This window comes from Ursus maritimus, unplaced genomic scaffold, assembly GCF_017311325.1.
Source record: "Ursus maritimus isolate PB19 unplaced genomic scaffold, ASM1731132v1 scaffold_32, whole genome shotgun sequence".
NCBI classification, from domain to species: Eukaryota; Metazoa; Chordata; class Mammalia; order Carnivora; family Ursidae; genus Ursus; species Ursus maritimus.
Genome location: NW_024425786.1, coordinates 8674611 through 8701826, shown reverse-complemented (window position 1 = coordinate 8701826; position 27216 = coordinate 8674611). Strand labels below are relative to the sequence as shown.

Sequence of the window (27216 nt, the reverse complement as noted above, 5' to 3'; positions counted from 1 at the left end):
CCCCCCCCCCCCCCCCCGCCCGGGGCAGCTCTGGGACAGGGCGGGCTGGCGCGTGGCAGCGCGGCCGCCTGAGCCGTCAGACGGTCTGGTAGTGCTGCCGCAGCCGGGCCTGCAGACACTCGTAGGTCAGGTTGTGTCGAGTGATGATCCCAACGATCTAGGACAGGGAGAAAAAGACCCCGTCACCTGCAGAGCAAACCCACCGGGGCAGGGACGGGAGCAGACGCGGCTGGCCCTGTGCGTCACCGTAAGCAGAGGCGACAGAAGCCCCACCCACAGCGCGCCGGGACAGACGCGGCAAGCTGGTCACGCTGCGCACTTCAAGGCTACCCAGTTTCCAGGTGACAAGGAGATCGACAGGTAATGAGGGCTCATCACTTGGAGGCCAACGGGACAAATTCAGCTCCAAGGGAGATTTTAGTTGGGCCAGCTGAACTCTGAATTTGAATGTCTTTTTTCAACAGGGCACAAGCTCACGGGCCTTCTCAGTTCCCATGAGCCGCCGCCTGCTTCACGCATGCGTGCGAGAGACACGGCCCAACGCCGGCTCCTGAGCGGCCGAGACCGCGAGACCCCGCTGCGGCTCGTAAATACCATCTCTCGGCACCACCTGAGTCCTTGTGATAGTGATTGTAACAGGAAATACGTACTTGGTCTGCATCCTAGTTCCTGGCACAAAACTCTAAGAACTCTTGGAATTAAGTGATGAGTAAGAAAGGTGCCCTCTACCATTCACAACGAGCCCCAACTATACCTGAGTTTGTGTGAATGATAAACTTTTAGAAAGCCCCTAAGGGGGGAGGGCCCATCGCCCAACCCTCATCTGTGGGCGGGCAAGGCCAGAGGCTGAATCAATCACCAACGGGGCCATGACGCGATCAATCACGTGCGTGTTTGTGAGGAAGCCACTGACGAAGTTCCTGAACTACGGGGTGTGGACAGCCTCCACTCCGGCGACACGGAAGGTGCCAGGAGGGTAGTGTGCCCGAGAGGGCGTGGAAGCCTGGCACCCCGTCCCACACTCCTGCCCCCTGCCTCTCTTCCATCCTGCCGTTCCTGGGTCACATCCTTTCATGGTCCGCCGATCATCTGGTGAGTAAACTGTCCTCCTGAGCTCTAGGAGCAGATCACGGGAACCTTCAATGTACAGCCAACTGGCCAGAAACACAGGTGCCAATTTGGACTTTTGAATGGCATCTGAAGTGGTGGCGGGGGGGCAGTCCTGTCGGGCTGAGCCGTTAACGTGCGGGGTCTGATGCCATCTCCAGGTAGAAGGGGTCAGAAGGGAGGTCCGCTGTGGGACGTCTCGCCAGCTTGCGGACAATCAGAGCATTCACGNCTGCTGCAGCCGCCGCTGCTCACGTCTCACTGACACAGGTGCTTCGCACTGGAAACTGTGTTAGAACCGCCACTGCGCTTGTGTTTCAAGGAACAGTTTCACGCACTGCAACTATGCCCACAGAAGAGCAGGCTGGGCCGGGCCTGTGTTCTGCCGGAGGACCCTGTCTACAGAAGTTTCACTTCCCGGAGGGCGACTTGGAGACAAACGTCAAAGGCCTCAAGAGGGTGATCACGGCAGTGACGTTTAACTACACGTCCCCCAACAGAGGACGGCTGGGTAAGTGAGTGGAGAGCCGTCCAGTGGGACGCCGAGCCCGCTAAAATACCGTAAGCGAACGCTTCCTGCCACGGAAAGGCCTTTCCTACAGATGACACAAACCGCGAGGGTATTAAACAGCATACGTAGCGGTAACACTCTCATTAAGACTGGGTACGTAAAATCTCTACTTGTCGATGCAAAGGGAAAAAAGACAAAGGAGCTACACTGAGAAGACGGCATGGCTACCTCTGTAGAAATAAGAGGTGGGCATTTATTTTTTGTTTGTATTCTGCTTCTCTATATTTTCTTCTTCTTCTTTTTTTTAACAACCAAATAATAAGTGTATAACGAGGAAAACAATGGAGTTCTAAGAAAAAAAAAAACAGGAAAGACTGCCAGCGCTGATTACTAGTTGTATCTTTCAAAACTCTTTAAGCATTTTCCTTGAAATTCTTTCATTTAATGTCATAAATGCCCAGAACGGGTGGGGAGCGGACCCCTCCTCCAGGAGGCGCCGGCCTGACAGAGGGTGAAGAGGAGGGTGAAGAAGAGGAACACTGGGGACGATTGCCCTGTGCTTTCCCGCAGCATCGTGACCCTGGCGATACCTGCCGGCCGAGCGGAGAGTGTGTGTCAGAAACATGCAGGAGGGAGAGGGGGACGGGTCCTCCAAGGGCTGAGGAAGAGGTTTTAGTCCGAGAAACCCTGCTGGTTGAGAACCCCTGACTCGCACGCAGTGGGGACAGGGTCCAGAAGGCAGGCGAGGCTGCCGGCACAGCCGGAAGTCGGACTCACCTCTCCCACGGCGTTCACCACGGGCAGGTGCCGCAGGCCCATCGTTCTGAACAGGTTGAAGACTTGGGAGACGTGGGTGTTAGGTGAAACGGTGAAGGGCGAAGGGTTCATGTACGGGGTGACGTCCTGCAGAGAAGACAACACGTCACCGGCGGCCAATTGCGCCCTACCCAGGATGAGTCGCGAACGCACGGACGAGCAGCGGCCGGCTCCTCTGTGGGGGCCCCGCCCCCAAGGCACAGCCCCGCTCACCACAATCATGCGAGGGTTCAGCAGCGTCAGGTCCAGGTCGTGGATGTCGGGGTACCGTGGGTAATCCTCAGCCATCTCGGCGTAGGAAAGGCGCGGCTGGCTGGCACTCTGCAACCCCAACCAGACAGGTCCTTGCACCCAGCACGGCAACCCGCGGCGGCACACTCGGAGCCCCTCCCTCTCTACGTCCACACCACCGGCCACGGCCTCACCCGGCGCAAGACGGTACAGAACCGGGGGCTCTGCTGTGAGACGCCCTGGTCTGAAGCCAGTTCCCAGCCAGGCCTCACTGTGCCCCCCTCGGCGAGTCTCCTAATCTCTCTGAACCTGTTTCTCCTCGTCTATAAAATGGAGATGGCTTGTGCCGGAGTCTAAATGGGAGAAGAGCTAATAGGTCTCATGGGTTGACGTGTGTCCCTCAAAAGACATGTCTGAGTCCTAACTCCCGCTGTGCACGTGGCCATACAGGAAACAGGGTCTCTGCGGATATAAGTAAGTTCAGATGAGGTCAGGCTGCACTAGGGTGGGCCCGAAGTCCAGTGACTGGTGTCCTTCTAAGAAGAGGAGAGGACACAGGGAGAAGACCATGTGACAACAGAGGCAGAGACTGGAGGGACCTGTCTATGGTCAAGGAGTGCCAGGGATGGCTGGCGGCCTCCACAAACGAGGAAGGCAGGGAGCGATTCTCCCCTGGAGCCTCTGGAGAGAGCAAGGCCCTGCTGGCATGTGGACTTGGACCTTGAAAACCGTGAAAAGAACAGACTTCTGTTGTTTGTAGCCCCCCAGTTTGTGGCAATTAACTGGACACAGCAGCTTTGTTACCATCCCTGCATCCGAGTCTTCTGGATTTCCCCTCAGCCCTCACTGGCTCTCAGGCCGGGCACAGTGGCCGCAGGTGCCGGTCATTGCTCGGCCCCGATCGCTCTCCCCACGACTCCACTCTCCGCACACTGTGTTCCCTGCCCACTGCCTGCCCAGTGGCACCCAGGTCCCAGCGCTTCATGAGGCCAGCTCCAGCTGCTCTCTGCCTTCAGGCAAGGCCTCTGCAACCCAGCCCACTTCACCCCTCCTGTGCCCCACACACCGCCTCGACCCACGAACAGTCAGGCTGTCCTCACCAAAGACCACACCTCCAGGCCCGGCCACTTCACCTGTGGACCCTTTGTCCGCCCCATGCTGGCTGCTCTTCCACAGGCCAGCAGGACCACGAGTGACCGCAGGGCTGGCCTCCGTGGGCCAGAGCTGAGCCAGAGAGTCCGTTTGGAAAGTAGGCCTTTGGGCCACCTTTTCAAGTTCCCTCTAAAGGGGGCGAAGTATGTGGGGATGAGTGGGTCTTCAGGGCATCTTTGAACAACTTTGAACAACACACCCCAACCATCCCTGCTTATCTCCACAAATACCAAATGAAAGAAAAAGAAAAGGGAATTAACGGGAAAAGCAGCATTAAAAAAAAAAAAGTAAAAAAGTTCACTTATACCAGAAATCAAAGTGTAGAAACTACATTAAAAGTCTCCAGGCGAAAACGACACTTGACAAGCAGTACACATACTAAGGGGAGGGTGACTGGGGCGTCCCCCCACCGTACTGTCCCCGAGAGGCACAAAGCGCAGCAGAGGGGGCCGAGGGCTGCACGCACCCCTGGACAGCCGCCCACTGGCACACGGACTCCCCAAGTACTGGCTCTTGTCCCCACCGAGGCACAGGGACTGCGCTCCTACCACCCTCGTGCCTTCCAGAACCCCGGTGCAGAGCAGAGAGACTCACTGATTGACTTTCCGAGTAACAAACCCCTCGGACGAGCAGAGTGACAAGCTGTGACCGCAGGATCAGGCCGTGGAAGGTCAGAGGGCGGAAGCGCTCCTCCATGGTCCAGTCTTCGCTCGGGGACTGGTCAGGGTATAGGTTGGGGTAGGGAGTGTATCTGTTACATAAAAACCAGACGCTGCCTAGCATACCCTCAGCAGGATTGCCTCTTGCTTTCCCCCCACGGCCCCAAGCAGCTCCCCAGACCCCCCGGAAGCTCAGGAGCTGCTTACGAGCAGTGTGCTGGCCCCTCGTGAGCCCTGCAGGCGGGTGTGCGGGGGGCCGTGCTCTCACCTTCGCTCCAGCATCTGCTGCAGGAGGTCCTCCTTCTCGGCCGGCTCCTCGGAGGGCAGGTGCTCATCACATACGTTTCGCAGCTCACTCGACGGATACGATTTCATGGACTGGCTCCGTCGGCGCTGCTCACCAGCCCGCGTCAGGATGCTGGATTTCTGTGCGTGCAGAGGGTGATGGGGACAGAAGTTTCTACCGGGCAGGCCACGGATTGCTGGCCACGGGCACACCACCACGGCATCTACGCAGCTTAAGGATTCGGGTGACAGTGGGGTCAAGTATATGCCGACACAGGAAATTTAAGGCATCTTTGCAATGGCTCCAGGCTTGGGGTTGAAGGGAGTCTCTCTGAGCCTCAGGGCCTGTAGATCCTGCGGTTTCTGCCAGCCCAACTTCTCTACTCCTTTGATTTGGGGACAGCACCTCAACTCTCCAGGGGGAATCCCTCTCCGCCGTCATGTCATGGTGGGACTGACAATGTACGTGCCCCGCCCCCCAGAGCCACAGGGGCTCATGGCCGGAGTGAGGGGCTCTCCCTCTGCCGGCATTTCAACTCAGGAGCAGGGCTGGCCCCCACGCCCCCTAACACCCTTCAGGGTGTCTGTCAGCCGCCTGCATGCCCGGCGGGCCGCTCTGGTCCTCCAGCTCTCCTGTCAGTCCTGCAGCTTCCAGCAGCTTTCCCTTTCTGTCTTAAGTAGGCCAAAGTCCGTTTCTGTCACAGGCAACTCTAGAAACCTCCCGATACCACTTACATGCCATAAATCATGTTGATTAAAACAAAAAAATCCATCTGCACGCTTGCTGGAGTGAGAATGGACACATATCCTGACGGCCAAATAAAGTCCACACTCGCTATCCCGTCTACACTCACTGCCGCACATAACGAAGAGGCAGATTCTCCCTGAGAGCCAACCAGCGCCCCCACCGACAGGGCGTGGCAGGCACTGCGTCACCGTGTACGTCAAGGAACTGCTTATTTCTTGCCCACCGTTCCTCGGGCTGCTGTACCTTGAATTTGATGTTGTTACTGATGAGCTGGTTGCCCTTCATGAACTCCTTCTCGTTGCCCCGGTTCTCCGTGACCACCGGGAAGGCGTGGTGGACCGTGGTGCGCAGGATGCTGACCAGAGACTGGATGCGGGTGTGCGGGTAGACATAGGTCAGGTTGGGCTCCATGATGTCACTGGCTCTCAGTCTGGGGGAGGAAGGAAAGGCGTTCCGCCTCATGAGAGAGCCCGCAGTATCCCGGGAGCGAGTCCTGGCTCTCCCGCATGGTCCGGGCCACCGAGCTCCCTCTTCTGAGCCAGCTCTGCGGTTCTTTGAACACACACGTTCCTCTGTACTTCTCTCCTTGGGCAAAAGCCCTTCCCCATGCCTGGAACACCCCTCCCTGCTCTGCCGAATTGGTGGGCCTTTCCTCAGCTCAATACAAGAAGTCCCCTCACCACAAACGCCATCTATTTGCCCGGGTGGTTAGCCATCCCCTCCTCAGCCCTCCATGGTACATCCCTCGTATCACCACTGAATTACTGATGGTACTACTAGAATTAAAAAAAAAAAAAAAAAGAAAAAAGTTTGGGCTGTCCCTTTAAAGCAGGTGGCAACCCCAGGGCCCAGGTCAAATGTGGCCTCTCCCGCTGATTTACATATGTTCTCTGGCTCTGGCTCCGTCCACACAGCAGTGACGGAGCAGAGGAGTTGTAACAGAGACCACGTGGCCTGCAAAGCTGCAAATATTTGCCATCCACCCCTTTACAGAAGTTTGTTGGTCCCTCTGTTGGACCATAAGGGCCTTGTGGGGTCCCTGGACACAGGAGGCCCAAACCATCTGCGGGCGGATGGATAAACTGGCGATTATGCCCAGAATAATCGCCACTGACAGCATGACATTTCATGGGGCACGTGTGAGGCAGGCTGGTTCTCACTCACGGGGCTTAGCAGGCCCTTAGCGGAAACATGCAGTCATAACACAGACCTGACCCCAGACCTCCTTTCACGCGGAACCAGAAGGCGCTGGGAGCCGCACCAAACCATGTAGCAGCCGCCGGCCTCCGCCCTCCCAGCTCCCCACCACACCCAGCTGCTTCCGGTAGTTATCTACTGGTTCACTGGACGCCCACCCCAGAATCTTAATCACCACTTCCCACCCTGATGCACACACCCCTCAGGCCCGAGATCGTAACTCTGAAACTAGAACAGAAGAGAAAGAAGACACGGTCTTACTTGTCCATTTCCGCCTCCGTCTCCCATTCCAGGAGCGGCACACCTCGCAAGCCCACGTGGATATCATAAATGCCCTTGTTGAAGAAGTCCCCTGTCCATTTGGCCACCTGAAACACAAAACAAAGACTTGAAAAGAGGCGGCTGGGGTGTGAACTTGGCCCTGTACCGGAGACAGGCCTGGAAGGGCAGCACTCACCATCAGAGTGATCATAATGGGCAGCCCGTAAGTAATCTCGTTGGTAGATTCGATGAGGATGACCGTGAGACTGATGGTCATGCGGACGACCCCGCCCAGGAAAGCTGCGGCACCGATCAGGGCGAAGGTCCCCGAGTAGATGTGGCCCAAGCCGATGTAGCTGGGCAAGAAAGAAGCCGAGACCACGGCTTGGAATCACAAGTTCGCACACTTGTGCCCATGCACACCCGGGCGTGCTCACGCACGGATACGCACACACTCACCTTTTGAGCACATTGGCCACTAAACGTCCAAAAGCAGCTCCACACAGCAGGGAGGGCACAAAAAGGCCACTTGGCACCGAAATGCCGTAGGTCCAACATGAAAGCAAGAAATAGAGTGCGAAGAACAAGGCCAGAGTGATGGGACTAAAAGTACCTGCGAGGCAAGAACCGACCTGAGTCCCACCACCAGACACCACCAAGGCCTGCCGGGCTGCCCTGGCCCCTTCCAGGTCCTTCCACACCCCAACCAGTTCACTGGAGGCAGACTCCGGCCTTGTCTGGGCTGCTAGTACAAAGAAAAGGCCCTATTTTGCACAGAATTGAGGTTGTGTCCGTGGGCCAACAGAAGGGACAGAGGAATCATCATCTGTTCCCCGCAGAAAAAAAATCAATCACCCAAGAACAGGCGGGCTCACAGATACTCACTATCCTGATGGAAAAGCTGAAGAATGGCAGACTCCTGGGGATTGAAGAAGAGCGTGGCCATGTCGTTGTAGGTCTCATTGGGACAAAAAAAGGTCTTGATGCTTGAGTTGACATCTTCTGATGTAACCTAAGACACAGCAATCAGAAAATCAGTACGAGGTCATTACGACGTCAGTAAACCTGACCAGGGCGCTCAACTCTTAGAGCAGGAGGTCTCCGGTAAGGTGGAGAAAGTCTGGCTTGCAACCTTTCTCCGGAAATGAAACAGATGACAAAAAAATCGCTCTCTAGCCCAGAGCAGCCAATCGTGATACTGTATTCCCTTGCTTTGAGAAGGAAAGAACCGGGACGAGGGCTCGTGAGTTATGACGGTGAAATTCACCATGCATCCAGCTCTGCACCCTCTCGCCAGGCTCATCTTCTGAGTGATACTGCTGGAAGCCTGGCCCGAGAGCCCCCTGCACTGCGACGTGTGGGTGAGGACGGCCGAGGGAAGCAGGGCAGTGCCCCCTGCTGGTGGAACCTGGCAGGGAGGAGCTGCCAAACAGAAATGTGCGTGGCTCGGGTGTGAGGCGATGTCGGAATGATCCGCACATGCGGTGTGTCCCAACTATGTAGATCCAAGGGCTCCCTGGAGAGAGTCCTGCAGGTGAATGTGCTGAGACGCTTCGCAGCCCTTACTGGAGATCAGAGACCCAGCTGAAGGCCGAGCAGAGGCTCCAGCATCAGACGGACCTGCCTCTGACGCTGCCCCCCTCCAGCAAGTGTGGGAGCGGCGCCTCCCGTGAAGCTTCTCAGCCTCACCTGTGAAATGCGAGTGAGGCTGACCTCACGGTGTATACCACCAGCTGAGAGATCGGGTCAAGACCTCACTTTGTGGGGCGCCTGGGGGCTCAGCTGGTGAAGCATCTGCCTTTGGCTCAGGGCGTGACCCCAGGGTCCTGGGATCGAGTCCCGCATCGGGCTCCCTGCTCAGTGGGGAACCTGCTTCTCCCTTTCTCTCTGCTCTCTCTCACTCTCTGACTCTCTCTCAAATAAATATATAAAATCTTAAAAAAAAAAAAGACCTCTCTTTGTCTGTTTTCTCCCCTGTGAAATGGGGATAATAATACCAGCGAACATGGCGGTGGCAAGGACTCAATGAAGTCATGTCTGCGAGGTGCTTCGTGGAACGGCGGGCACACGACAAACACCCAAACACCCGTAACACGGATGGAACTTTCAGCGCCCTCGGTAATCCTGTATTAGAGCAGCTCGCTTAATTCCGGCTGACCCGTTAGACCACAGGATTCTTTTCTATTTGTTTGTGAATCGAAGGTATCCATGTTCCGCAGAACACGTTTGGAAAATACTGGTCTGGTAACGAGGTAGCCTCGGGATAATGAGTAACGGGTTGGTGAATTTTTTCTAAAAGGGCCACACAGTAACTATTTTAGACTTTGTAGGCCACGTAGAGTCTCTGTTGCACGTTCTTCCTTTTTTTCTTAAACACTCTTACAAAGGTGAACACCATTCTTAGCTTGGGGCTACACAGAAACAAGCAGATGCCAAAGGTCAGACCTGGCCCACGGGCCGCAGTTCGCCCAGCCCTGATCTACACACTGCTGTTCGTGGACGTTCCTGGGGACGCCAAAGGGGCAGCCATCCAAGACAAAGCCCCCAACAAGGCCCTGAGGGATGTGAGCGGCTACTCAGGGGTAACAAGAAGACTGGGTACTTAGGGAACACCCTGGGCCTCTACCCCAGAGGCCAGAACCATGCATCTGGCTGACCACATGCGGCTCTCAGACCCACCGGCTTGGACCAAAAACTGCTTGGACCAAAAAACTGCAGGGCAGAGTAAGCTCCAATGCCTCCCTCACTGCCCCTGCTCTTTCAGGGAAAGGTTCTAGAAAATACTACATCTTCCTAAGAAGAGAGAAGGAGAAATGGAACAAAAACATAAGGTAGTAAATGGCCTAAACCCAGTAAGAACCAGGAGATGCCAGAAGCTTCCTGAGCTTGTCTCCAGTGAATTTTGTTCAACAGAGAGAGAGAGAGAGGAGTTCCCCTCTATGATGGCCATGACTCTTCATAAAAGTGAAAAAGAGCGTGCACACACTCTCTTCAGTGAAAAGGCTCCTACAGATTCCTCTCTCTCTTAGCAATCGGACACAGGTGTAGAGCAACGAACACAACATCTACTAGCCCTAAGCAGAGACAAGTCACACAGTTCTGGATTCTTCCTCTCTGCGGGGATAGGACAAAGGCAGCAGGTGCACAGGGGTTACCTGGAGCTGGAATGAGTCATTACCGATTTGACTCGAAGCAGACATCTGTCGGCATTCTCCCAACACCATCGAGGCCATAAACACCACCACGGTGGTTACCACAGACACCAGGAGGCTCTCTAAGACTCTAGGAAGCAAAGCATGGAGGTTACGACAAGCTAAAAAAGACACCCCGGCCTCAGACACTAAACAACACAACCCTCTCTCCCTCCAACCCTCATCTCCCCAAAGAGCATGCACAGCAGCCCCGAGTCAGGCAGGACACGTGCAGACTTTGTCAGCGACTTTGCTCCATTCTAGCAATTTGTACGTCAACCGTGGGGAGCCAGGAACGTGGGCTGCTACATCCACAGCACCTCTCTCTGAGGAACAAAATGGCCTTGCATTTTAGGTCCCGGGCAGAGAATCTCATCGACCCTTCTGACTTTGTCATGTGTCCTCATGGCTGGGAGGCGACCAGCACCTCGGATGTCAATTAAGCTCAGACTCAGCCTTTCGGCCCGTCTGACAAATAGAGATCTACGACCCTGTCTCCGTTTTTAGTCTTAGACAGGAAATCAAAGCCGGTGTGGGAAGTAGAGTCCGTTCCCACAAGCGCCTTCCTCGGGAGAGACGGCCTGGTCCACACGAAGCTCAGGGAGCCACGGCAGGCTGGGGGAGGCGAGCCGGTACCTGACGAGCTTAGGTTTCGGGTGCACGTTTCGCATGCGGTACTTTGCAAGCCTCTTGTTCAGACAGTTGAACGTGGCTCCCAGGAGGCCCCCAATGACCCCCATCACGACGAAGAAACCCAAATCCATAGCTGTCCAGAGATGACATTTTTTATCAGAGTCAGAGCACTGAGAGAAGGGGCAAGGGAGGGAGAGAGAAAAACCAGAGTGCCCATGAGAACAGGAAGGGCCAGAAGCAGAGAAGACAGAAATAAGAGGCAAGTCTGCTTTCCATCTACAAGAGCCAATGCAGAGCCGGAAGCCTGCCCACACGGAGCACTGAGCACGCACAGGACACTCACGGGCCAGAGAGACCCCACTAGAAGCTCTGCCTACCCTTCTGACCACTGCTCTCTGGTACTTAAAAACAATTTTCATGGGTCAAGTAAAAAACAAACCCCCAAAACCCCAAAAAACCTGTGGAAGAAAGGACGAAACATACCTTAAACTCGCCAAAGTTCAGCAATCCGGGCAGCTGGAAGGAACCCCAACTTCCAAACTGAATCCCAGAACGAAAGAAGTTGAGGGTGAAGGTGGCAGACATGGAACAGAAGAGCTAGGAGACAGGGGACAAAGATGAGAGCACTCAGGGGTCACAAGTCCTACCTTCTCCCAGGAGTGGCCTCAGAAAACCCACGGCCTCCCGCAGAAACCCGCACCTCCAGGTCTGGACACAGAGCCCTGGTAACCACTGCACCAAGCACTCCGCAGGTGCGAAAACTGTCAATCGGGCTGTGAGAAGTCTGCATTCAACGGCCTACTGCGAGAGCCTCTTTACTCAGAGCCTCTTGTGGTCTAGTCCGTGTGCCCAAAAAGGAACAGTAACCACAAGAGGAGGAACACGCTAGTCTAGAGAGGCGGCCAGGTCGGGTTCAAGTCCAGCCTCTGCCACTGCCTGCCTCTGACTCCAGCCGGTCTCCTGTTTTCAGGCCAGATGGTTCAGGAGAGGACAATGGCGGTTTGATGTGCGGATGCGGGGTCTTGATATGAAAAGTACAGAAAAGTCAACCGTTTGGAGGTTACAGGTCTAGAGCAAAGGAATTTCTGAGAAAGTCAATCCTCTCGGTCTCATCAAATGACAGGTGACCGTACAGAGTCAGAGATGTCCAGTTTAGTTTGGGGGCGAGGGGGTGGCTAAGTGTAGGAGTCGCTTTCATTAAAAGTCCTCCTTACCACTTTCCACGTGAGCCCCTGGTTCCAGAAGGACGAGCCCTCTTCCAGACTGAACAGGGTACCCCCGATGGGGGCCCCGAAAGCTGCAGCAACTCCGGCAGCCGCCCCTGCTGATACAAAGTCCCGCTTGTCTCTGAGGGGAGAACAGAGGTGACTTACTTAAAAAACAATCCTCAGGCCCCAAAAGGCAGTTGTTCACTTCCTTGTCCACCAACATCGTACTTGTGACCCACGAACAGTCAGGGCTTACGACGGGCAGGTGTCTGGTAAGACTCCCCAGCACAGACAGTTTCCCGAAGGGCCAAACACTCTCGGTAGTCGGAGGGGCTCCCTGACATCAGTCTGCTCTGAACGTGGGCTCTCAGCCACCAGCTCAGCAGGCAGAGCACAGACTTCGTCAGTCACTGCTGAGCCGCACTCTCACCAGATCTTTCTCCCAGAAGCCACGGCAGCAGTGAAAGTGCCAGGAGCGGGTAACCGTGACCCGCAGGAATCCCAACAGGACAAGGTAGACGACTCTGAACCTGGGCCCCCGATTCCGAAGGCCGAGCAAGCGGGGTGTGCACGTCAGTCACCCACATGAATCCCACAGGGCGAAAAAGGACCCAGAAGAGCACCTTCCAACCCAGAAAGGTGGCGGACCAAGTACATCACTTTGGAATATAAAACACATTCTTGATCATACGCCTGTGGACTTCCCTGGTCGTTTTCAATACCAGACCATCTTCTTCATTGCCTGAGATGGTTCTATGCCTTATGTCATGACAAAATAGAAGCCATGATGCCAGCCTGGCCTTCATGCTTATTTTCAGAAGCATTCCAACCCCCCGCCATTCTGACAGTTGGGTTCCGCACGAAGCCTGCCCAGCAGGGCAGCCCACGAGCCAGCTACGGTGACGGGAGTGGGGTCTGAGTGTCAGCAAATGAACAATGAACTGGGTTCGGTTTCCGTACCTGTCACTTCGGAAATAGGGGAAGTTAAACTGGATCTTCCGTAAGGAGATGCTCTGAAACTAGAGGAAGAGAAAACACAGTGAGGGGAGGGGCGGCCCCACAGGGGCCAGAGCTGTAGGAACCCCGGGCACCAGAAAGTCCCCTTTGCCTGAGCACATCCAGGCAGATGTGTTGCAAGAAGGAAGAGGCCAAAACTGCAACGTGGGGGAAAAAAAGATGTTACTTCTGGAAGGAACTTCTATTCCTGCCCCTCAGATTTCTAGGATCTTTGGAAATCACGTTTGGTACATATCAACAAGTCAGACAGAGAAAAGGGAAACCGCGGGTGGAGGGAGGAACTGAAAGCTGCCACAGAAGATGGAGTGGGCTCTGCTCAGGGCATGTCGGGACAGAAGGGGCCCCAACGGCCAGCTTCCAGTGAGCGCAGCAAGTTCTCACGCTGCTGCCACGGCCTCGCCTGGCCTCCTTCTTCCTCTCGGCTCACTTCCGGGAGGCCAGGTGCCTGATGTGAAGGAGGGGACACAGTAACAAGAGAGGGACCAACGGATGGGCTCTGGAGGAAAGAGTCTTCTCTCCTTTGCACCGACAACCCGCAGCCACAGTGACTTGCTCCCCTCAGCGCACGAGAGCTAACCGAGCTAGCCGTCCACAAGGGGCGGTTCAAAGAGACGTCTCGAACTTGCAGCCAGGGAGTCTGGGAAACCTTTTAGAAGGGGGCCTCTGGTGTCCTGGGACAGTTCTAAGCCTCGGCTTCCTCAACTGAGGACGGGGAGGACGAGGACAGCCAAACCCGTGAGGTGGCTTTAAAGACGAACGAAGCTGGGACACAGAGTCTGGCGCAGAGAGCACATCGGCAAACAGCAGCAGCGAGTACTCCTGCGCTCCTGCAAATGGCCTTGCCACGGACCTGGGCCCGGAACCGCCTTGGTCGGTGCTTCCAGCCCCGTGGGGTTTGGCCACGAGGAAGTGATCTATCGACGGCCTGATGGGCAAGAGCTCAGCACTGGCTGTGGGAGCACCAGGGGACTTCATTTGAACAGACTTTCTCTATGTCCCATCGCTGCTCCGAGTACTCAGAAGGGCCTTGTTAAAACCTGGGGGTGCCAGTTACCCTCTCTGCTGAGTGACGGAACAGTTTCACATCAACCCAAACGGCCATCAGCTTCCAAGGCCATGTTAGGTGCTCCCAATGGATGTGTTACAAGCTCAACCATGGACACGGCCTCGACCAAGGGCCCACTCTGAGGGACGTATCCTCCCAGCCCATCAGCTCTTACCTGGGGGAGGCCGGCTCCCACCACTGCTCCACTGTGGATCATGGGGCCTTCCTTCCCCACAAAGAGCCCTGGGAGCAGGTGGAAAAGGGGGAGACCATCAGTCAGCACAGAAAGCTCTCTTGCTTAGAAGACCTTTGCTAGGTAGACCTTTCGACAACTGTACAGCAGAGATGATTACATGACTTTGTAAGAAACAGAGTCCAATTCTCATCACATCAGAAAAAATACACCTTAATATGACCAGTCAGAAAACTATGGCCTGTGGGCCAAGACAGGCTCGATGCCTATTTCTATAGCCCGAGAACTAAGAATGGTTTTTACGATCCCACATGGATGTATTTCAAGTGGTCATATATGTTTAAGTACCTACATCGTTATCTCCCATTTTGCCTCTTGACCCATCAGGCCTAAAATTTTCACAGTCTGGCTGTTTACACAAAAAGCTTGCTGACTTTGCTGAAAACCAACTCCACAAACTAAACGATCATTCCACTTCAAAACTAAATGTGCGCTAGTCCTGTATCTCTGATGGGTAACTCAGTATCTACGTTTAAAAAATAACCCATCAACAAACACTGCAGAGATCTGTTTGAGGGCAGGCCCTTCAAATCCAAATCTACTTAATTTACATATGCAGTGCTTCTTGTCACCTTCACCCCTTGGAATACCTGGAAGGCTAAAAGTCAGAAAGACCCCCCTCACCTCCAGCCACACTGAACAGCACTCCGAAGACTTTGCAGAGCAGCGTCCGGAGACGGACAATTCCGGGCACCTTCACACCATTCAGATAGCATTTGATTTCGGGTATCCCGGAACCTGCTGCCACTGGCTGCCGGGGGAGAGAAGGATGCCCGTGAACCCGAAATCCACCGACTCTGTGGCTTACGCGCCACAACCCCGCTGATGAGGGGGGTTGCGGGCCTTCCTCCTTAACAGTGTCAGCATCACCTGGTGGGCCTATGAAGACAGATGCTGGGCCCCACCCTGCGTTTCTGACTCAGCCGCGTTCCTATCAAGTCCTGGTGATTCGGGGTCACCCGGGGGCCACGCATCTACCAATGCGGGCGCTCCACTTCCGGAGACTCTGATCTCATTCCCTCGAGCTGGGTGGCAGCCATTTTTAAGTCAGTTTTAAAGTATTTTAAAATTATAAAGTCCTCTTTAAAGTTGCCTAGGTGATTCTAATGTGCTGCCGAGGTTGAGAACCACCCTCCTCATCTGGACTTTTCCTCCGTCATCTCACCAGAGGCAGAAACCTTTACTTTCAGAAACAGCTCTAAGTGTGGGAGAGGCTGCTTTCTGCAGGAATCTATATCCCAAGTCTAATTCCGTTTCCAGACATTCCAGAAGTGCAGATGGGGAAATCCAAACCTCATCAGCCAAAAGGCAACACCCACACCACCTCACCTCGATCAGCACAAGAATGCTTGCCAAGAAGACAAAGGTCAAGTTGAAACCCAAGAGCTCAAGGAGGGACAGGGCAAGGCAGCCTTTCTGGCTGCACTCCTCCACCGCTACAGAACCGGGGTTAAGGAAAACGTGCTCGCCAGTGGGGGGCATTCCTACCATCACCGGTAGGAAACGGTGCAGCGTCTCTTCTTCTAAAACATGTTGGCTGCTTACCGTACATCTTCCTACACTCCCTACGTAAATTTAAGAAAAAACCTGTCTGATAGGTGCCTGGGTGGCTCAGTCAGTTGAGCGTCAGTCATGACTCTTGATTTCGGCTCAGGTCATGATCTCAGGGTTGTGAGATCGAGACCCACATCACCTCCATGGTCAGCGGGGAGTCTGCTTGAGTCTCTCTCCCTCCCCCGGGCCTCCCTCCCCCACCCTCTCACATAAATCTTAAAAAAATAACCCAAAAACCTGTCTGAGAGGTCTTCTATATAAGGAACCACTTAAAAGATTTATTTTTTTTAAAGATTTTTAAATTTTTAAATAATCTCTACACACCCAATGTGGGGCTCAAACTCACAACCCCGAGATCAAGAGTTGTATGCTCCACAGGCTGAGCCAGCCAGGTGCCTAGGAATTATTTTTAAATTATGAAATACGGATGTGGAGAACAGAGGCAAAAGAAACGTAGAAAAAATTAAATATCCTTACAACTTGCAGCTCATTGACAAATACTTGTCAATGTATTGAGTGGCCTTCCTCAAGCAGCTCAACTGCCTCAATGTTGATGCTTTGCTAGAGGCGAAAAGCAACCTTAGCTTGACATAGCCGCACCTCTAGGATCCTCTAAGTCCTCTTTAACATATGAAAATCCCCTTGGAAACTTCCTCTATCTCTACCCTCCCACCAAAAGATACAGGTTAGCAATCATCCTCCAAGCATATGGCCCACTGATATCCACTGAAGGTTCTCAAGACTAAGGTTTTACTAGACAGTACTAAATAACCTTTTTTTTTTTTTAAAGATTTTATTTATTTATTTGACAGAGACAGAGACAGCCAGCGAGAGAGGGAACACAAGCAGGGGGAGTGGGAGAGGAAGAAGCAGGCTCACAGCGGAGGAGCCTGACATGGGGCTCGATCCCAGAACGCCGGGATCACGCCCTGAGCCGAAGGCAGGCGCCTAGCCGCTGTGCCACCCAGGCGCCCCTAAATAACCTTCTCTTAACAGCAGCTAGACCCTCAAGGTCCTGTGAACCTTACTTTCCAAATTCCTTAACGCTATCCCTAACCCCTCCCAATTTAAAAGTATATCCTCAGCCACTCCTCACAATCCCGGTACAGCTCTTTTGCCCATGGGCCCTGCCCCTGTGCTTTAATAAAACCCCATTTTTTGCACTGAAAATGTCTCAGGAATCCTTTCTGACCATTTGCTCCTGGATCCCTACATTTCAAATCAAACTTCAAACATTTTTAAGTAACAAACCCCCTCCCTCACCCCAATCCCTTGCTTTAATAAATTTGACATTATGCCATATTTGCTCCCGCTTTTAAAAATTAAAATGTTAGTCTCTCTCTCCCCTGGAAAAACCACTAACCTGAAATTACTGTATTTTTTTTTGGATTTTTTTTTTTTTTTTTAAGATTTTTATGTAATCTCTATACCCAATGTGGGGCTTGAAACCAGAACCCCGAGATCAAGAGTTGTACGCTCTACCAACTGAGCCAGCTGGGCGCCCCATTCCCTGTGTATTTTTGACGTAGCCATTTGTTGTATGTGTTTCTAAAACTAAAATAATGGGATTGTACTTTATGCACATTCTACACTTCCCTTTTTTCTCCTTCAAGTTTCTGAGAATTAACCATGCTGATATACACAGCTCTGGTCCATTCATTGTAACTTCTGCACAAAATTATACTGTATGAACACATTACAATTTTTCCATTCTCCTATTTGGTGTGATTTCACCTTTTTGCAATCGCAAAGCTGTATGAACATCTTTGTACATGTCCAAGGCCTGCATGAGAAAGGGACTTGGGATCAGGGGAGGCGTACCTTGCTATCTATCTAATTTGCATCTCCTTGGTTAGTGGTGAGAGGGGCCCCTTTTTCTAATGGTTTATTGACCATTCCGTTTTCCTCTTCTGAGAATTGCCTGTTCACATCCTCTGCTCGTTTCTTGATTGGGCTGTCTGGGCTTTTTTCTTACTGAGCTGCAGTTCTTCCAGTGTTCTAGATACTAATTATCTGTCTCTTAAATGCACAGTGAGTAACCTCTCCCGGGCTGTGGACTTGTTTTCCATTTCTCTGTGGTGTTTTACTGTTGTGGTTTAGGGGTTCTTTTTGTTGTTTGTTTGTATGAAAAATAAACGTACTTTGACATGGTCAAGTTTTTTGATCTATTTATTCCCTTTCACTTTGTGCCTCCTGGAGTTTTAAGAAACTATTCCCTACTCCTGACATCACATAGTCTCTTAGAGTTTTGTTTTGCCTATTTACATCTCCAATCCATTATGAATTAATTTATAGTACAAAATAGAAATCTATATTTTTCCAGATGGATAACCAATGTCCCAGCATCTTTTATTATGTCCATCTCTTCCTCACTGACTTTTATCATTAATTCTGTCATTCACCCTACTTCTCTGTATGTACAGGCCAATTTTTGCTCCTCTGTTATCTTCCACTGGCCTAAATGGGAATTCCTGTACCAGTATGACATGGTTTCAATGGCTATATCTTCAATTATGACATTGAGTAGGGCAAGTGCCATGCTTCTTCAAAACTGTCTCAACTACTTTTGGCCCTTTACTCTTCCCAACAAATTTAGGAAGAGAATTTTCCGGTTCCACGAAAAACTCTACTGGAGTTTTGATTAGAACTATAATGAATTTATAGCTGAGTGGAAAGAAGAGGCATCTTTGTGGTATCTGTGTCTTATCAACCTGAATACAAGTCTCTCTCTCTTAAACTCTTCCTGTTATATCCTGCAATGATAATTAAAAACTTAAGCCAAGTGGTTAATAAATAGCTCTTCACTAGATCATGTCTCCTATTCTCCAGACAAGAAAGCAGGGTCAGAAACTGCTGACATCTGGGAACACCAAGAACCACGAAAAGGATACACGTCTGTACCACTCCAAACTTGAGCTGGGTGAAGAGGCGTACGAAGAAGTCCACAAAGAGACCCACCTGTGAAGAGCAAGCAAAGCGTCACACAGCTTTTCCCCACTGTGGCCCAGGCACTTCGCTCAAAAGCTGTGAGCCCCCCCGGCCTTTCTCGGTTGGCATATGCACCCACGTCACCAAGAGGCAACAAGTGAAAGGGTTTCCTGCTAGTCACTCTGACACACCAGGAGATTCCCTGCCAGCCTGGCCCCACCACCCCTCCAGAGGACAAAGGAAGGGGGCACAGCTAAGCTGAGAGAAGGAGCGTAAAACAAAGGGAAAGGCTAAAGATGTGAAACCAAGGAAGACTGTCTGGTGACTAGAGAAATCACCCGGAATCGTGTGAGGGGCTGCTTGGCATTTTCTGGAGACAGTTTCAGAAGAACTCCGATAATATCTTCAGTGTTACTTAGCTGAATAAGCACATAGCTGAAGATATTACTTTGAAAAACATTTACTCAGATGTATATGGCTTTTACATGTTTGTTATTACTATTTATACTTTATATTACAGTTTTGATTTGCAGCCAATGGTTACCCTGGTAAGTAAGAGAAAACCACTCATATTCCACCAGTCCACTTTAAGCCCCAAGTCTTTGCTCTGGGCTTCACGGAGAGCTGGGAAGCCTTGTGATTTGGTGGATTCAGGATCAAAGGCTTCAGGCCTTTAACTCTGGCCGTCCCTCAAGCCAATGCCCCGAGGCTTTTAAACACTGAAGCAATAGGTTGTGACAGATGGAAGGATAAGAGAGCCAGTTGCAAGAGGAGCTGGTTGCTAAGTTAAAAAGGCAAGTCTGCCTTCCAGCAGCATGAGGGGACTGGTGAAGTTGCTAGCATTGATAAATGGCAGTTCAAAGGAGTGTGATAGGAAAGCAGCAGAAACACTAACAAGTAAATGGCTCACGCTTATGGTTACTACAGGGAAATTTGCAACCAGAAACATACATAGCAAAACAGACACTCTGAAACTGCAATAGTACAGTAAAATCAACCCAAGATCCCCCCACCCGAGAACGTTACCAAAGAGGCCTTCTGAATGCCATTTGTCTTAACTAGTAAAATGTTCCTTGACCTCTGAATTTACTACAGTAAACATTTGACAAATGCCAGGAAAATAAAAACTGGTCAGCCTTTGTGGCTAGATTATACTAAATGCGTGCTTACATTTCATGGGTACATCATGCAGGGTCAAGAACGAGACCCGTAATCCGTTCCAGTGAGAGAAACGGGCCACTGCTTAGAAATATATATAACCTATTACACGCTGAAGGTTTGCGTACCCCCCCCCCCCGAAATTCATCTGTTGAGATTCTAACCCCTAGGTTAGAATGGCATTAGGAGGTGGGGCCTTTTGGGAGGTGATTAAGTCCTGAGCGTGGAGCCCTTACGAGTAAGATCATTGGCTTTATGAAAGACCCCCTGAGAGCTCTTGCCCCCTTCTGCCCTGTGAGGACACAGCCAGGAGCCAGGAAGCAGGCCCTCACCAGACACAAATCTGCTGGCACCTTGATCTTGAGTTTCTGGCTTCCGAGACTGGGAAAAATAAACATCTGTTGTTTAAGCAACTGGCAAGTGTATGATATTTTTATTACAGTAGCCCAAACGGACGAAGACAGCCTATTTGAACACTGTAATGACAGAAAATCAGATGTGACATGTATCATTTTGACCGTCTGCTGACTTTTCCAGTTTCTCTTCCCCAGCTGTAAGTGTGGTTAGGTCAGCAGTTAGGATTCCAGGCCTTGTGCTACCACACAATTTGGCAGGGTTTCATAATCTTTCCTTGCCTGTGATTCGTCTGTGAGCAGCTGACCCCAGAACGCCGTGCGTTCAGGCATATTCCTCTATCCACAGCCACCGACCCTACCTTCTAGACAACACAAGCAGTACGCCGGAAAGAAGCCCGAGACAGCACAGTAAATTCACTGAGATTGATGGCGTCCTGCTTACCGGCATGCCAAACTGAAGGAAAGGCTGTAATTGGTTGGTTTTGTTGCACTATTTTGCTTTTTCCCTACAGAGTGACCTCAAATTTCCATGAAGCGCTCCCCCAACTATGCTGTCCACCTGACAGGACCATACCGTATCATAAGAGCTCGGTTCTGACCAAGGCTTTGAGTGCTTTAAAGAGTACAGTGTTATAGGGTTCATTTCATCAAGAGAAAGCAAGAAGGTGTGAAAAACAGTGTCAGGATTATTATTTGGGGGAAAAAAAGAAAGGAAAAAGAAAAGGCAGTCTCTGTTAGCATGGCAAACAAATCACTTGCCCTCTGACCCCCCGATGCCCCCACCGCACCCCCCCGTGCCCCACGCCCCGCCTGCTCACCAGCCCAGTGCAGACTCCAATGGCAAACACCACCATCCACTTCACCGCCTCGTACCTGCGACCCTTCTGTTCACACAGGGAAAGAGACTCAGTTTGTTATATGGTCTTGTTGGCAGCAGGGAAGGAGCACATCTGGGCCAGCCAGTTTTAGGCTAAATTCCACAGAGACAGCAAGCATGGTAGTGGTGTCTAGTATGGCAGGTGCTTTAGGATGCCAGAAGGATGAGCTCTAAGAGCCTGGGCCAGGTGCACCGGCAGCGGTGCACCGCAGCCAAACTCTGCGGTGGAATATACGCTGATATCTCCCGAAAGGGGTAAAAGCCAGGGGGTAAGGCTATCTACAGGAGCATTTCGATGGGAAAAAGAAGCCGCTGTAAGATCGATTCAGTGCCAAGAGGTCAATAAGGGACTCACCTTATTGTCCATGGTCTCCAAAACTTCCAGGTAAGGGTCATTGATACAGCGATCATAATCCAAACTCTGAAAGAGAAACGTGAGTAAAAAGGTCACAATCATATAGGAACAAGTACCGAAACGTGGAAAGGGATAAAGCTTCCGGTTCCTGCTACTCGAAGTGTGGGTGGGCAGGGTGGCGGACCTGGAGCCCCCGGGGAGGCGCAGGTTAGAAATGCAGAGTCTCGGACCTTCTGACCTGCCTCGGTTGAGGGAGCCTGTGCCTGGGGCACAAGAATGTTTCTGCGGCTGGCTGCTGGAGGTTCACGCTTGGGGAAAAGCTTTCAATAACCGAGCTTTGAACTTCCTGCTTCTGCAAAACCTGAAAAGACCTTTGGCTACCACCAGCGTGACCCATCTTATCCTACTACATGAATAAAAGTTTCAATTAACCGGAACGAAATTAATTTAGAAAACTGGTTAATTGTAAGTATCTTCTGTAGTTAGCTTCTATGAGAAAGACGTTATTCACAAGACAAACCAACGTGGAGATTATTTTGAAAAGCAACGTTCAGTTCATGTTAGGAAGAGGCAGAGATTTGACACAGCTCCTAAAACTACATCTACAGCAGGGTTCCTTCAACTTGCCTTCACAGAACACAGCTACTCTGCAAAAAGTCGGCCTTTGCGCCAGAGACATCTCGAGAAACACGCCACAGCAACTCATTTTATTTCTTCTGTTGTCTAAGAGAAGCAGCAGTCTGGCAACAAAGGAAAATGGTCTGCTGTTGTGTTCTCGCCTTCCTAAACCTGTTGCTACCCACACATCAGCTGGTGAACAAATTAGGCACTGGCCCGATGGCCACGCTCCGTGCCAGAGTCAGCAGTCAGCCAAACACAGGTGTGACATGTGACGATGTTTCCATCTGTATTTATACCTGAAGTCCAAATCCCTTTTTTAAAAGGGTCCTGGGGCATCAGCAGGCAACTTATTAAATCAATGATCAAACATCCAAATATGGGAGACTATATAATAAGATAATTATGATAGGTCCACAGAGACAGATGCGGAAAATGTGCAAAAATTATTAAGTAAAAGAATGGGGTGCCTAACACCATAACATCTATCTTTTCTTTTTTTAAAATTGAATTTTACACTTTGTAAACATGTACCAAAACCAGATAGTTTACTTCTCCTTTGTGATGACTAACTTCCTTTTATTTCTGCTGTATATCTGCTCTTTGGTTCGGGGCGCTAACAACTTTATAAAAAAATAAAATTTGTATAGGTGTCCTGCAGGGCTGCTGCCCAAGGTTATGAGCCAAATGGCGTGTGGCCACAGGGGTAAGTGGGGCTGAAAGGAAGCCCAAGTTCAACCAGGAGGGGCACCTCAGTGCTCGCAGGAGCAGCACCCTCAATAGGCCTTGATCTAGGGGAATCGCTGTGGCCCAGAGGGAGAGGCCCTTTATTATAGGTCCTCTGCTCTGAGGGATGCCTTTTTCTAATTCAAAAGAGCAACACAGGCTCTGTGACCCGCATGAAAACATCACGGTTAACAGCCCCATCCCACAGATAGAGGGTTATTGTTATTCAAACCATCTAGAATGAGAAGGGATGTCAAACCAGGGATTCTAACATCTTGTAAGACCCCCGACTTATCGAACAGTCAAGTAGGTACAGTGAACTCTTAGTAGGGCAGGAAGGAGAAAACACATTTTAGAAAGATTTTCAACAGAAGTGTTTTCTAGTTGATCCCTAGTAAAATCTGAGCAGACTTTTCAGAGTAAGCATCTAGCTAAATTTGCTTATACAAAGCAAACGTTCTAAAGAAACTCACACTTGAAAATAGTTAATTGAGAAATATTCATGACTCACGTACGACATTAACCCGTGAAATTTACATAAACATGCATACCAGATGAAAACAAATGCATTACAAATACAAGTGGAATTTAGTAAAAGGAGAGAAGGAGTCTTGGGAACAGCAAGGTCAATGGCGCAAAGAAGCCATGGTGAGCTCCAGGGAGTAGATGAAGGCTGCCAGAAAGCTCCAGTCACGGTCACACAGTCAGGGTGACATTACTGGGCTCAACGAGGGAGTGTAAGGTGACAGGACAATATGGGGCTTCTTATACTAATTCTTGCAAACCTCTCAGCTATGTGCAAGGAGACAAATATTTTAGAAATATGGGGAAATACATCAACAGATACCATGCTTTTTTTGATTTTGATTCGTTAAAAGCATTCCCATCAGTTTAGCATATTAAGCTATACCATGGTGGCGCGATAGGCAAACTGCCGAATCATAAAAATTATTCTGTCAAGTAAACTGCAAGGGGAAAAAAAGACGAAGGAGGAATCTACAGATTAAAAAAAATGTTTAAGGGGGCACCTTATTATTATGAGCTCAGTTGGTAGAGCTTGCAACTCTTGACCTTGGGGTTGTGAGTTTGAGCCCCATGCTGGGGGTAGAGATTACTTAAAAAAAAAAAAAGTTTAAGAAAAATTTAAAAGATAAACAAATGCAATGTGAGGACCTCACTGGGAACTGGATTCAAACAAACTATTAAAATATCATAGGACATTTAAAAAATCATATGACATTTATAAGACAACTGGAAAATCTGAACACTGGGTATTTAATATCAAGGCATTATTGTTCATTTCTTAGGTATGAAAATGGTATTGTAGTGTGCTAAAAAAAAATCCTCATCCTCTAGCGATGCACGTTGAATTATTTATGGGTGAAATGATGTGATGTGTAGAATTTTCTTCAAAATAATATGGGAAGGGGATGGGAGCCAGATGAAACAAGGTTGGCCATGAGTTGAATGACTGTTAAAACTGATGAGTACAGGGAGTTTCAATATACTATTCTGTCCATTCTTTATGTTTGAATTTCTCTCTAATGAAAGTTTTAAAAAAATTCCATGTTATGGTAATAAATGCTAATAGTTCCACCAAATTCTACAGCAAAAGACAATATATTAAAAAAGAAAATTAGTCTGAGTATGTTATTGCCCTAAAATACTGAATTTTAAAAGTCTATGTGACTTTTTTTTTTAAAGGTTTTATTTATTTATTTGAGAGAGACACAGCATGACCATGAGCAGGAGGGAGGAGGCAGAAGGAGAGGAAGAAGCAGGCTCCCTGCTGAGCAAGGAGCCCCATATGGGGCTGATCCCAGGACCCTGGCATCATGACCCAAAAAGGCAGGCGCCCCTGTACATGACATTTTCAAAAAAGCATTAGGCATACAAAATTAATCACACTTCTTGGAATTGCTCATTACGGATGAAGAAGAAAGGATAGTCAAGACTAGTTCACCATACAGAAAAATCAGATTAAATAAACTGTGGCATAATAAAAGAGTATTCCTCTATTTAAAAAGATATTATAGAAATGTATTTAGCAATACAAAGATTGCTTTCAAGTTGAGGAGAAAACATGTTAAAATAGTATATGTAGCAGAATCTCACTTGTGTTATTTCAAAAAAGCAGGAATGTAAGCATGGAAAAGGATACTCAGTGAGGTTCACAGTTATCTTTTAATCAGTGGGGTTATGGGTTTTTTCCTAACTTCTTTTTGTAAACGGCTTAAGAATTCTCTATCAGAACGGATGGCTTGTTTTTGTTATTTCAAAAATCAAGGAAACATTATCAGGAACTGATGAAATGACAAAAAAACAAACTTGTTTGGTTTTACTCCAGCAGCACTGGCCTTAGTAAACACACAGACACACTCTTAAAATCCCATACTTGAACTAGAACTACAATCAAGAGCACTTCAGAGAAAAGCTGCTTGGGCAGGAAACAATCATCTGAAAACTAAGTTCTCTAAGAAGAGAAGGAAGGTCTCCTGTCCCACACCTGTTAGGAGCGCGCAATCAGTGGCTTTCACTCTGGGTCTCTGGTTGTAAAACCAAATAGTTTAATGGTAAACATGCTCTGTCTAGGTTAAGGTGCCACAGATCTATGAACACATGGAGACAGACCAGACCTTGTTTTGGGGTCATGGTGAGAAAAGGGCTTGTTAAACAGTCCATTTCAGAAAGGGAAATTACCTCTTACCCATTCGCCCCGTGGGAGAGACAAAGAGCATCTCTCGTTAGAATCTAATGCTTCTGTCTGAAGTGACCAGCTCACTCATTGCCTTTGTCAACCCAGGCAGCAACTAAGAATCTCACCTCATAGTCTTTCCTTGGAAGGATCTCATCCTCCTCCTCCTGTGTTTCTCCAAGGATGGTCTAGAAAAATAGATCCACAGAATGGTTAAACGGTTAAATACTTAAATGGTTAAAAGTAGAAAGAGACAGAAGTATTTATTGAAATCTGTTGCTAATTTCCAAATCATCTGGAACTATTATCAAATGGGAATAAGATCTCAAACACTTTTGGGATGGGGCTGATGTCGGTGGCTATCTATAGTCATCCAGCTGAGCCCTTCGTTTCTACTGATACGTTCACCAAATATCCACTCTTGTCTTCAGGACACCTCAAAGATCTCCCATGCCACATAAAGGGGAAAAACATTCAGCTTCCATTGGACAATGTACCGAATGTGAAAACAGAAGGGACCTGTCAACTCTGGGACACAGCAACTCAAGTTTTCCCAGGGTGCTTTGCAGAGGGAAGCTGGATTATCAATGACCCAGAAAAGGTGAGGGATACAGTGAGAAAGGGCTGGAGAAACTAAACCAGCTGCTTGATAAGCACAAAGTCCAGTGAAGGGGCTCATTCTGAAAACGCTCGTTTCATTCAAAACTCCTTTCACATGGAAATAAAAGAAAACATGGATGGGATTAACTGGAGCGGGCCTGGATTCTCCCTCAGATTCCAGGGAGGGGATATGAGAAAAGACCCCAGACTTGGGCACGGGAAGCGCGGCAGATGCTTCTGAGAGCCTAGGTTGCGGTGCCCAGGCCCCACCCGCTGCCACCTGCGGCCCCAGCTCGGCCCGGCCCCACCCCCCGGCAACGCCTCTCGCCGTCCCTTGGCAACCGCCCCCTCCCCAGAAGGGCTCCGCCCGCTCCTTACCAGCTCCTCGGGGGTGCGGGTCTCACGCTCACCGCAGCAGCAGCACCACCTGCAGCAGCAGCACAGGGACCCCCTGCACCCCGCCATCTCCCTCCTTTACTGCCACTCTGGAACCCTCCGCCAACCCCCTCCCACCCAGAATCCGCGCCTCACGTGACTGGGCCCGACAGTGTCACGTGGTCCTCTGGAGCTAGGGACGGAGACAGGGAGTGGCTGCAGACGGGTGGGGCGAGGGCCCGCGTCACATGACGGTGGAAGGCCAGCTTTCCAACAGACCTCTGGGCGCGGCCATGTTGGGGACGGAGCTTCCGGTCGCCCGCAAGGATGATTTCCGCCCTCTCGTCCCGCCTCCCTCTGCAACCTGACACCTGCGCCCCGCCCCCGCACGCCCCGCCCCCCGCACGCGCCCACACACTGGTCAAGCAGCTGCTGCGGGCGCGCGCGCTCTGAGTCACCCGTGACGGCAGGGTGAGTGGAGGCGAGACGTGGGGTCGCCAGGGAGGGATATCCGGGAAGGGGGGACCACCCACCCGGGGGCGGGGAGCGAGGGAGGGCGGCCCGCCTCTCAGAGGTAGTGGGCTTCCGCCTCTCCGCGCGATCCCTCGGGTGGGGGGGGGCCGGTGTAACCTCTAATGGGTGCGACCCCCCCCCCCCCCC

The 27216-nt window shown here is 50.8% G+C and overlaps 2 protein-coding genes across 4 annotated transcripts in view; one reads left to right on the top strand and one right to left on the bottom strand.

Moving 5' to 3' along the window:
- Nucleotides 1-36: 36 nt before the first annotated feature.
- CLCN6 (chloride voltage-gated channel 6) lies at nt 37-26704 on the bottom strand. Of its 3 annotated transcripts, none has more exons than XM_040645784.1 (23): nt 26560-26704; nt 25710-25769; nt 21543-21608; nt 21129-21194; nt 18760-18826; nt 15644-15750; nt 14939-15065; nt 14237-14304; nt 12960-13018; nt 12006-12138; nt 11275-11388; nt 10795-10961; nt 10123-10249; nt 7853-7979; nt 7427-7580; nt 7164-7323; nt 6968-7074; nt 5753-5939; nt 4745-4902; nt 4412-4568; nt 2648-2755; nt 2396-2521; nt 37-157 (listed from the first exon to the last, which is right to left on the bottom strand). In XM_040645784.1, exons 1-23 carry the CDS (start codon nt 26644-26646, stop codon nt 77-79), a joined length of 2613 nt encoding a protein of 870 aa, XP_040501718.1. In that variant the 5' UTR covers nt 26647-26704; the 3' UTR covers nt 37-76. The 3 variants fall into 3 exon arrangements, 2 of the variants coding, with proteins under 2 accessions (XP_040501718.1, XP_040501717.1); XM_040645783.1 differs by lacking the exon at nt 37-157 and adding an exon at nt 1833-2208; XR_005839033.1 differs by lacking the exons at nt 37-157; nt 2396-2521 and having other exon boundaries at nt 2651-2755; nt 4412-4534.
- A 199-nt stretch (nt 26705-26903) lies between these two features.
- The window catches only part of MTHFR (methylenetetrahydrofolate reductase), a 20440-nt gene continuing 20127 nt past the window's right edge, over nt 26904-27216 (top strand). Inside the window, exon 1 of the mRNA XM_040645781.1 lies at nt 26904-27027. The gene's annotated coding sequence lies outside the window, so the exon portion shown is untranslated. The remainder of the gene's footprint in view (nt 27028-27216) is intronic.